We start from the raw sequence: 12,329 nt of genomic DNA, 5'->3' as shown, positions 1-12,329 counted from the left end.
TAATATTTATTCAGTGTGATTAATTTTGAAACTCAGCAAATGATTAGATTACGTTCTTTATCAGTTGGGCGAGTATATGTAACATATTAGCAGCAGTGTGTGTGTGTATGTGTCTGGATCGAATCTTGGATCTGCTCAGGTGAGTCATTACCTCATCTGTGGACTCAGAGCTGGGGGACCAGACATGTTGACATAGGACAACATACAGCATCATAGAAATCTTGGAGTCACGGGCCAATATTTGGAGTTGAGAGTCAATTTTTGAGCATTTGCACCCCTGTCTGTATCGTGCATGCCATTAGAAAAGAAAGTTATGTACTCTATTACTTCATCACTGACACAAAATAGACTTACTTCACACCGGAGTCAGATGTGACAGCTCGGTGACCATGATGTCAAGGTAAATGCTGTTCAGATAATAATTCTCCATATAGAAGATGGAGAGAAGAGAGATGAATGTACTACAATGCAGTATAGCTAATATGTACATCACTCAAGAGTTTTTAAACTTAAAAGTTGCAACAGGCTCAGGTGATATTGACACCAAGGTAAAAGATGCACCTGATATGATATTTTGAGTAGAGTAGAGTAGGAGAGGGGATGCTATACTGACAGGTACAACACACCTGCGGCAGTACAGAATAGCGAGGAGGTCACAGACAACAACATACATGTACATAGATGTCACAGTGTACTGTACATCTGTAAAATATTCAGTGCCGTGTAACATGAACGAAATGCCCTAGCACACAGGACATTTAATGATGAAATGCCAGGCTAATGGCTTACTTTAAATGCTTACGCAGGTTGTAGAAAGATCAGACATGTTGTTAATATCAACAGGTTAATCTGCACATCTTATACTGAAGTGAGATAAATCTTCAGAATCAGTGCTACTAGTATATAAATGTATATACACATAACCTTCAAGGCTGAGCATACATTTATATGGGTTTAATCGTATATTTTTTACGGCCCAGTAAATCAAAAGCAATAATATAGCTTTCCTTTTGCAATCAACAATTATTATTATGCTGGAAAGTCCCAATGGGTCAGTGCTACAAATATGAACATACAAATATTAGTTTATGAACAGATTCTGTTTATAAATTACCTAAATAATCAATTGCATAAAAGTTTAAAATTTCAGGGTTAACTTTCTCTACAAATGTATTCTCAAACACATTAAATTCTGTGGCTTCAAACAATAAAAGGGTTGACAATGAACATGCTAAGCATTTCTGACCTCTCTTTGTTTTTCTGTGATAAGAACTTTATGAACTATTGAATGTGTTCCGAAAAGTTAAATATTAGCAACCTTGAGTTAGAACTTTGCTCATACTGAAGTTGCCATTGAATAAAAATAAAAATACCTAAGTAACACATTATCTTCATATTGTCTCAGACAATAGTTGACTCTTCTTAGAACACATGGGAGTTACTGTAACATGTCCAACTTCTTAATTATGTGAAAGATTGATACCGGTAGAACATTTTCCCGTACAAGGTTTTATATTATATCTTCAGCATGGCTGCTGTTGCTTTGGACATTCCAAGTTTACCTGGATTTGATGACATTTTCTTTGGAATCAGACGAGAGAGCATAGAATACACACCTGTGGTATGTATATTATGATTTATTTATTTATTTTTGTAAAATTTCTTGAAAATAAAGCAAGTACATTCTCATATTATCTGAGATATGCATTTTGAAATTGCCCACAGCATAAAAAAAAGTACTGACTAAAACAATAATCAGCTTATATATTGTGCTTGTCAAGTTATTCCGTTGGTACATTCTTGCACTACACAAATTGGTGGAGATACAAAAATGGCAAAGCCTATGCAAGACTTGAACTATCATATGACTTTTTTTATTAATTATTTGTTGTTATTAACATTCTATTATTAAAATTCTGTTTAAAATTCTGTCCCTGTCTTTATCAGATCTCTCGTGCATGGTTTTAAAGTTAAGATTTAAACCTGTACTGAGTTAGAAAGACAATGCCCACTCAGTATTGAAATATGAAATGAACTTAATTGTGAAGATGATGCCAAAATCAACCAACTACTTAAGAATATCTCTTGTTTTTGAACACACACACACGCACACACACGGATCATCAGATTATGTTAAAGTGTGATTGCAACCCTCACACCTTGCCACAGTGTATCAGTTCCGTATTTTATGACAGTAATCATACGTTACCATAGTTGCCATTGAATACAGGGGGCGGGTAAAGTGGTAGAACCAAGCACACATCCAGGCCGCTTAATAAAAGAAAGTCAAATTAGATAAATGTTGAGTTGAGACCTTACTGATCTTTAAACCTGAAGGGATACGAATAAACTTTGTAAGATTTTCATCAGTTTCCATGTATCATTGCCCTACAACTGCACATAAGTACATAAAATGTTTATTTATTTCAGAGGGAGGTAAATGTATTATAACTGTAAGGACTGAAATTGTACAACCAATGCAACCGTACAGCCTCACCTGCAGCTTTATTAGCAGTCAAAATGTGTACATGTCATTACCTTTTGAATTATAACAACAGTCTGACAAATAGAAAGATTTTGTCTAGAGAAAAAAATTATTTTGTACCCCTCAGGTCTCGTATGACAGGAAAAGAAATCTGAATTCTAGACGAGATAATTGGGCTACAAAACAACCATATGTCCCCTGGATATCTATATATGTAACTGCATGCTGTAATGTGGCCCTGCTTGAAAGTTCCGAAATGAATCACAAGCTCTGTTTCTTTACTTAATATTAACTTCCTGGTTTTGTAGATTTTTCCTGGTTTAAGAAGATTGTATTTACATCTGGGGCCTCTATGCAAATATTCTCATTCCTGTTCCTTCATTATTACAGTGTAATATATTTTGCTTATGTAAAAGATCTGTAGTACATTTTCTTGAAATACATGAAGATAGGTGCATTTAAATAATGCATTTTTTTACCCCAGTACTTCATTATACAGCTGTAGATGCCCCTTTAGCATACCTGCTTTCCAAAAATGTTTTTGAAAAATATTTTGATATCACCAAAGATTTTTTTCTTTTTTTTTTCCTTGCATTCAGTGATGAATTTAAAAGCAATCACTTCATCTTTATTTAACAATGTCAAAGGTTGGTTAAATGAAAACAAAAAAGGGCCTAAAAAACCATTGGCATTTCTTGCAAAAATATTATTATGATCTTATGCATGTAAAAACTTTGTTCATGCAGTTCTGAAAATAGAAGCAAGTATAATAATTGATTCTAGACATTGAAAACTGCAGCTTCGCTTGACACAATTGTTATATCTTTTAAAATTTAGTTCTTTATGACATCACATGGACTTTAATTGGGTCTTAAGTGTTTATAATTCTTTTTCAATTGTCATGCTGGGAAGAAATGAGATTCTGATGTGTAGGTTGAAGTGGGGCATCCTTCACATTACTATGTAGTACATATTGGCTAGTCTGGCTACTACATGATCATTGCAGACATTAAGTCCATTGTTGATCTTTATCCTGTATTACTTAAACAATTTAAACAAACAGAGATTCAGATTCAAAGATATGTCTTGTCAAAGATGGAGTCGTAATTGAGGGAAAAAAGAGTCCCCCCCCCCCCCTCCACAATTAAAAGTGATATCCGAGCAATAACAGAGATTATAATTATATCAAAAAATGCACAAAAAAGTTTGAAAATGGGTCTGCTTGTACTTGCTTGCAGTTTTATATTTATATACATAACATGCTTTTTGGGAGTTCTCACGACAGATAAAATAAATAAACAAGGTTGTTGTATTTCCAGAACACCACTGTTTGGTTTTAAGTGCCTTGGAGGCTATAAGCTACTTTTTATCAATTCAAATTACCTTTGTCTGGGATTTCCTGTGCTTATGCCATTTTATTGTACTTCTTTTTTTATGTACAGACACAGATGTGTCTGTACATATAGCCATCATCTTTGTCTGTCGTCGCCGTCGTCGCCGTCGTCGCCGTCCTTGCCGTCGTGCACTTTTACCGATAACACGATAAGTGGAAAACTGTTTTTTATTTCAGCTTGAAACTTACAGAATTGATGAATATTCATAATACACAGGTCAAGTTCGAAAATCAGCATGATCGGGTGACTTGTAGGGAAGTTATGCCATTTTTTCACTTTTTTCAGCATATATGCAGCACCGATAACACGATAAGTGGAAAACCATTTTACTTTTTGGCCTGAAACTTACAAAACTGATGAATATTCATAATCCGCAGGTCAAGTTCGAAAATCAGCATGATCGGGCCATTTTTAGGGGAGTTATGCTATTTTTTCACTTTTTTCAACATATATGCAGCACTGATAACACAATATAAGAAAAACAGATAGGCCAATTGTCATTATACTTACAGGAGTGGTCAATCTTACTAAAATGCAGGTTGAGTTCCAAAATTAGCATAATCAGGCCATTATTTTAGAAGTTATGCTGTTTTTTCACATTTCCTCAGATTCAATTGTTAGGCATGTTAACAGTGTCATTATTGAACTAATAAGATATGTAAAAGTGTTTGTTTGACATTTCCTGCATCTTTATGACATTGTTAGTTGATTATGTAAAAATGATGGTAAACTTGATATCGTGTATTGTGTAATAAAGTGTCAAAAATGGAAATAAACTCATATCATTGCAGTTTGTCAGATTCATTCATCTACTATCTTCAGAATCTCAGAATGGAGGAAATTGGACATTTAACACTGTTCTATTGATATTTTTCCCATCTCATCAATTTTCTTAGTTGGTCATATACAAATGGTAGTAAACTGTTTATTTTGTTTTATGTTAAAAAGGGTTTTAAAAATGGAAGAAAACCCATTGCAGAACAGTGCTGTCATGTTTCAGCATATATGCAGCACCGATAACACGATAAGTGGAAAACCATTTTACCTTTTGCCTTGAAACTTACAGAACTGCTGAATATTCATAATAGGCAGGTCTAGTTCGAAAATCAGCATGATGGGGTCATTTTTAGGGAAGTTATGCTGTTTTTCACTTTTTTCAGCATATATGCAACACTGATAACATAAGTGAAAAATCATTTTACCTTTTGGCTTGAAACTTGCAGAACTAATGAATATTCATATTACGCAGGTCAAGTTCGAAAAGCAGCATGATCAGGTCATTTTCAGGGTAGTTATGCTGTTTTTTCACTTTTTTCAGCATATATGCAGCACCGATAACACGATAAGTGGAAAACCATTTTACCTTTTAGTTTCAAACTTACAGAACTGATGAATATTCATAATACGCAGGTCAAGTTTGAAAATCAGCATGATCGGGTCATTTTTAGGGAAGTTATGCTGTTTTTCACTTTTTTCAGCATATATGCAACACTGATAACATGATAAGTGGAAAACCATTTTACCTTTTGGCTTGAAACTTGCAGAACAAATGTGTATTTATAATACGCAGGTCAAGTTTGAAAATCAGCATGTTCGGGTCATTTTTAGGGAAGTAATGCTGTTTTTATGTACAGACACAGATGTGTCTGTACATATAGCCATCATCTGCGTCTGTCGTCGCCGTCGCCGTCGTCGCCGTGCACTCTTACCGATAACACGATAAGTGGAAAACTGTTTTTTCTTTTGGCTTGAAACTTGCAGAACTGATGAATATTCGTAATACGCAGGTCAAGTTCGAAAATCAGCATGATCGGGTCACTTATAGGGAATTTATGCTGTTTTTTCACTTTTTTCAGCATATATGCAGCACCGATAACACGATAAGTGGAAAATCATTTTACCTTTTGGCTTGAAACTTACAGAACTGATGAATATTCATAATACGCAGGTCAAGTTCGAAAATCAGCATGATCGGGTCACTTATAGGGAATTTATGCTGTTTTTTCACTTTTTTCAGCATATATGCAGCACCGATAACACGATAAGTGGAAAATCATTTTACCTTTTGGCTTGAAACTTACAGAACTGATGAATATTCATAATTCGCAGGTCAAGTTCGAAAATCAGCATGATCGGGTCACTTATAGGGAATTTATGCTGTTTTTTCACTTTTTTCAGCATATATGCAGCACCGATAACACGATAAGTGGAAAACCATTTTACCTTTTGGCTTGAAACTTACAGAACTGATGAATATTCATAATACGCAGGTCAAGTTCGAAAATCAGCGTGATTGGGTCATTTTTAGTGAATTTAGGCTATTTTTTCTCTTTTTTCAGCATATATGCAGCACCGATAACACCATAAATTGAAAACCATTTTACCTTTTGGCTTGAAACTTACAAAACTGATGAATATTCAAAATACGCAGGTCAAGTTTGAAAATCAGCATGATCGGGCCATTTTTAGGGATGTTATGCTGTTTTTTCACTTCTTTCAACATATATGCAACGCTAATAACACAGTATAAGAAAAACAGATAGGCCAATTGTCATTATACTCACAGGAGTAGTCAAACTAAGACTAGTAGTAAAACGCAGGTTGAGTTCCAAAATCAGCATAATCGGGCCATTCTTTTAGAAGTTATGCTGTTTTTTCACATTTCCTCAGATTCAATTGTTAGGCATATTAACAGTCTCATTATTGAACTAATAAGATATGTAAAAGTGTTTGTTTGACATTTCCTGCATCTTAATAACATTGTTAGTTAATTATGTAAAAATGATGGTAAACTTTTTATTGTGTATTATGTTATAAAGTGTCAAAAATGGAAATAAACAAATATCATTGCAGTTTGTCAGATTCAATCATCTACTATATTCATTATCTCAGAATGGAGGAAATTGGACATTTAACACTGTTCTATTGATATTTTTCCCATCTCATCAATTTTCTTAGTTGATCATATACAAATGGTAGAAAACTGTTTATTTTGTTTTATGTTAAAAAAGTTTTTTAAAAATGGAAGTAAATCCATTGCAGAACAGTGCTGTCTTGTTTCAGCATATATGCAGCACCGATAACACGATAAGTGGAAAACCATTTTAACTTTTCCCTTGAAACTTACAAAACTGATGAATTTTCATAATACGCAGGTCAAGTTTGAAAATCAGCATGATCGGGTCATTTTTAGGGAAGTTATGCTGTTTTTCACTTTTTTCACCATATATGCAACACTGATAACATGATAAGTGAAAAATCATTTTACCTTTTGACTTGAAACTTGCAGAACTAATGAATATTCATATTACGCAGGTCAAGTTTGAAAATCAGTATGATTGGGTCATTTTTAGGGAAGTTATGCTGTTTTTCACTTTTTTCAGCATATATGCAACACTGATAACATGATAAGTGGAAAACCATTTTACCTTTTGGTTTGAAACTTGCAGAACTAATGAATATTCATAATACGCAGGTCAAGTTTGAAAATCAGCATCATCGGGTCATTTTTAGGGAAGTAATGCTGTTTTTTCACTTTTTTCAGCATGTATGCAACACCTTTGTGCTATATGATGGTACTGTATGGATGACAGTCTATAAAATTGTCCCTTGGGTGATCACTAATTAAATTAAGGTCTATAAAGTCACTTGCCTACTCATTAATTTTCAATTGGCCATTAAATGAGATTACATAAAACACTCCTTGAGATTTCCCTGTAAAGTCCCATAGGTTTAGCTCTCTTAACTGTGTCACAAAATTAGGATTTGGTGATAATTGTGCAGATAAATGGTGTTTAACATTGCAAATAAATTTACAACAAAAAGAATGTGTTATGCCAACAAGCTATAGATGAATAACAGTGCTTTATTTTTCTCAAACTTGGTGGGGTTATTAATATCAAGTTAATGCAGCTAGATTAAAAGTTTGAATAGCAGCTTTATTGGAATTTTTTACGTTTTATTTAAAATTTTTTTAAAATTATTTTTCAAACACAAGCATCTTCAAGATGTGATTTTATACTCCCATCCACCAGAAGTGCTGTGCATTTTCTGTATTTTTGTATATAATTGTTATTTCTTCAGACTTAATTCTTAGGCATGTTAACAGTCTCATTATGGAACTAATAAGATATGTAAAAGTGTTGTTTTGACATTTTCTGCTTCTTAACAATATTGTTTGTTGATTATATAAAAATGACGGTAAACCTGTTATAATATTGTGCATTGTGTAATAAAGTATCATAAATGGAAAGGAACACATCATTGCAGTTTGTCAGATTTAATCATTCACTATGTTCAGCATCTGCAAATGGAGCAAATTGGACATTGAAAATTGTTCTATTGCTATTTTTCCTATGTCAACAATTTTCCTAGTTGAACGTTTAAAAATGACAGTTTATTGATAATTTTGTTTTAAAAAAGGTGTTGAAAATGGAAAGAAAATCATTTCAGTACAGTTATCTCTTGTTTACATTTTGGCATTTTGAAAGTGTGACTCTGAACTTCCATGGCCTTGAAGACCTTCCCAAATCACATTTTCTGAATATTCATGATACTTTTATTTTTTTATATAAAATTTGATGGTCATTATGCTGTTAAGTATTATGTTTTATTGCATGAAAGTTGAAGAAAACCCTATTTTGGACACTGCTGCCAGGATAGCGATTAAGGGAAAACCATGTTACTTACGATACTGAAACTTAGTGAAAAGTTTCATAAGACAGAAGTGCGCAGCTTGTGTTTGAAAACCAGTGTGATTGTTTTCTGTTATGGAGGCAATGCAGGTTTATAAAGTGCTATACTGGCATTTTCAAGTTGTGACTTATCACTCCCATCTGCCAGGAGCCCTGTACTCTTACTTTGTAACATTTTCTGTATTTTGTTAAGTTACAAGAATGATTCTTAGGATTGACATATAGCCCAAAAAAAAAAATTAATAATAATATATATATATTTTTTTTTTCTGAGTTTAAGCAATTTTTTTTGTGTGTAATTTTCACTGTACATCATTCTGGCATTTCCAAAGTTTAACTCTTATCAGCCTGACACCTAAGGGACTATTTCCAGACCCTATCACGCTAACTGTGGATCGATCTATCTCCATGGGAATTCTCGCTAAATTGCAATCAATGTAAGTGGCTTAGTTGTCTGTCACGCCTACTGAAACTGGCATGCCAGAATCCTAAGACTCTCAAACTGAAAGCAATTTAGTGAGAAACCCCTTGGAGTTGCATTGATCCTGTTAGATTGATCTAGGTATGGGAACTTAGTCTAATGCTTGATACACATTTTACTTTCATCCTAATCCAATGTTATGCAGAATAAGAATTTGATGTTGGCTATGCAGTTACAGTAAGCATAATACATTAGTTCATCAGAATTGACAGTATCCTATTTCCTGCGTTTTTATTTTCTGGTTTTTGTCTGTACATTTGACAGCTTTGCTGCCTTGTTTTAGATTTCAATTCTAATTATTTGTTAAACTCTCTAAAAAGAAACATACTATGAGCTATAAATTATACTTTAAATCATTTAATACAGAAAACTCCATCATTTGATGAAAAAATAATTAAAGAATAAAATAGGATAGTATATTTTACTTTTGAGCACTTTGAATTTTCCACAACAGAAAATAACTCGTCCAAAATAAATGGCCAATTATCACAGGTGACTTATCATGTGTGGTTCATCCTTCACGTAATGCAAAATGATAGGAGTTGAGTGAGACACCCGACCTAATGGACGTACCCCGAGTTTCCTGACACCTCTATATTTAGCATGGGCTCTAAAATATTATTTCTAGTTTGAAAGGAGACCCTTGGACACTGAGGATGGTGGATAACCCTATATTAGATAACAGGAGTCACTGGACTGGGTCAGATGACCCCTTGATATACAGTGTGCCCCAGTTAACATGCCATAAACCACAGGGACACTGAACTAGTGTGATATGCTGTGGCTTATTATAAGGTGGTATTGTTTGATGTTGTTTGCTTATGAGAAAAACATTTTTTTTAAATGGCACTGGTCACTGAGATCCATTGAGGGATGTGTTAAAACCCTATTTTAGAAAATAACATTTTTGCTGCAGAACAGTAAACTTCAAAAATCACACTTCTTCAGGCAATCTAATTCCAACTTTCTGAAAAAATTATAAATCATTGTCTACTAAATAATATGGATGCTATGTTTGTATTATTATTTAAACACACAGTGTTGACCCCGTGACCTCTTACCTCGGCTGAACAGATTACACATTACATTATTGTCTCTGAGATAATGCGTGTCAGGTGACTTATTTAGCAAAGTTTAAATAGGTTATAGCTATCGTAAGATCTAGAGTATTCTATTGCATTTCTCATTGACATATGAAGACTGAAAAGTGTGACAAAAGTATATCACAACGAAAATATCTGACACTACTCATAATAATGGGTTGCCTTATTTTTCTATACAGTGTAACAAACAAGGTGGTAAGACATTATTACTGTCTCGATAAAATCCAAGTCATTGTAGTAACTTCTGTTGTGATGGAGGAATGAAAGTGCCACCTATGGTTAATATTGCCATATCTTTTCTCAGTGGCTCCCTTATCTCTTTTAATCTCTTTACTCAAGGACATTCAACAAGTCGAACAAACAAATTTGTCTGCTCAAGCCATTTGTGGTGAAGTGCACATCCAAGGTTGTGATTGTGATTTCAACAGACGGGTTGCTCACCAAACACAATTAGATTTTACCACCACCACAGATTGCTTTTCTGTATAAGAAATGATTTAAATATTCAACTTGTGTACATTTTAATTGAATGCAGTTTCAATGAATTTGAGAATTATCTTTAACTTATAACATTTCTTTATATTTCAAAAAGATTTTTTTGCTAATTAACAGGTAATAAGAGAGAATTTGTTGCAAAATACGAAACTGCTGTGGTGATACTGTACAATACATATATATCAATTAAAACTAAACCTATAATTCAAAATATTAAGGTCATCACTTTATTATACACTGAATATTTTTGCTCAAAATAATTACCATTTTTGAAGTGAACAGCTCAGCGAAGTTTCTTTCTCAGTACTTGTACTCTCAGTATAGTACTTGTTACTCTATCACTGAAGAAATATATCATTTAATAATGTATAGTCAATATAAATACCTAATTTGATAAATATCCACAAGTCTTTTGGAAAATTACATTTATATCACATTTCCGACAGCATACCATGCTTCAGTTTCCATCAGAAGTGATACTTGCATCAGTTCACCATTTCATTTTTTTTTTACTCACAGGAAGACCATGGGCCTTCAGTCATAGTGTATAAAGAACCAGAAGAACTTACATACCTGGACAATGCAGACCTGCATGGCATAGACTCCGATTATTTTGACGAAACAGACAGCTATTCCAGCTCAAGCTCATGTAACAAATTCAAGGAAGATTTTGGAATTGATGTGAATGAGAGACTTCTGAGTAACGATGACAGTGATCTTTGGAACCCTGAAGCCCTGCAAAAAAGGCAGCTCAGAACAAGGAGGAAAAGAATGAGATTTGGTAAGTGTCCTTTTACTTAGTGAATATAAGGGAAATCCATTTATATAATCATTTTCACAAGTCTACAAACTGTTTGCTGTGGGGGGGGGGGGGGTGTGTTAATGCCTTCCATACACTTTAAAAAATTATAAAAATGATCACCCCCAGGGGTGTGCTGCCAAAGGTTATTATTTTTAGCCTTTTACCTCGTATACCCCCTGAAAATCTCTAGTCTTAGTAGATTTTTGTTGACTTGTGAAAATGATGATTAAAATGAATGACCCATATCTGGATATGAATAACTTTAACATACCTGTACCCTTACCCAAATGAAAAGTCTGCAGTAGTAATGCAGCACCTTTGCTGCAAATTCACTGCTAATTTGCAGCAGGCCTGATATTTTGCTTAGGGTAGTCATATGCAGATATGACTTATCTTAGGGTAGCAAAAATGTATAATTATCATTATTTATTTATTTTCAAAATAAGGAAGTAATTTATGAAATACAGCTGAATATGGATTATGCTTTATTTGCCTTCATTGTGTGTTAATTCCCTCTCTCTCTGTGGGTCTAGTTGAACCCATATCTGTAGACACTTTATTGCATTCCTGGGTGCTAGCTGTAAAAAAAAAGTTCCACTGTAACTGACAAAATAAGATTGAACCAGTTGAAGATGAATATCTTGATTTTTTTTCGTACTCAGAGATTTTAAATTAAAAAACAACTGTTTCAGTAACATCATTTAGTGACATTTCCAGCTGTCAGGTTTGTTCTTTCTGACTTATTTTTGTAATTTGACAGAACTGTATAGAACGTGGAAACTTGTAAAATAAAAAAGTTATAATGAACCTTCACAGTTAGGCGAATCCAGTTACTGATTAGTCACTACCTATTTAAGTACAAAGAGGTTCAGTGT

At 33.7% G+C, this 12,329-nt stretch overlaps 1 protein-coding gene across 3 annotated transcripts in view; it reads left to right on the top strand.

Annotated features, from left to right (window-relative positions):
- The window catches only part of LOC106175604 (uncharacterized), a 54,223-nt gene that overhangs the window by 6,601 nt on the left and 35,293 nt on the right, over positions 1-12,329 (top strand). For 2 of the 3 annotated variants that reach the window (XM_087010124.1, XM_087010125.1), the window contains exons 3-4: positions 1,528-1,621; positions 11,172-11,433. In XM_087010124.1, coding sequence (XP_086866250.1) covers positions 1,529-1,621; positions 11,172-11,433 — 355 coding nt within the window. In that variant the 5' untranslated portion in view covers position 1,528. Of the gene's footprint in view, positions 1-374; positions 401-1,527; positions 1,622-11,171; positions 11,434-12,329 lie in introns of those variants that run through there. The other variant, XM_087010123.1, reaches the window with a different exon arrangement.

Source organism: Lingula anatina, chromosome 3 (assembly GCF_051362555.1).
Source record: "Lingula anatina isolate TDL-2025a chromosome 3, LinAna3.0, whole genome shotgun sequence".
NCBI lineage: Eukaryota > Metazoa > Brachiopoda > Lingulata > Lingulida > Lingulidae > Lingula > Lingula anatina.
Note: the sequence above shows the minus strand (reverse complement) of the source record. Positions and strands in the feature narration are given on the sequence as shown.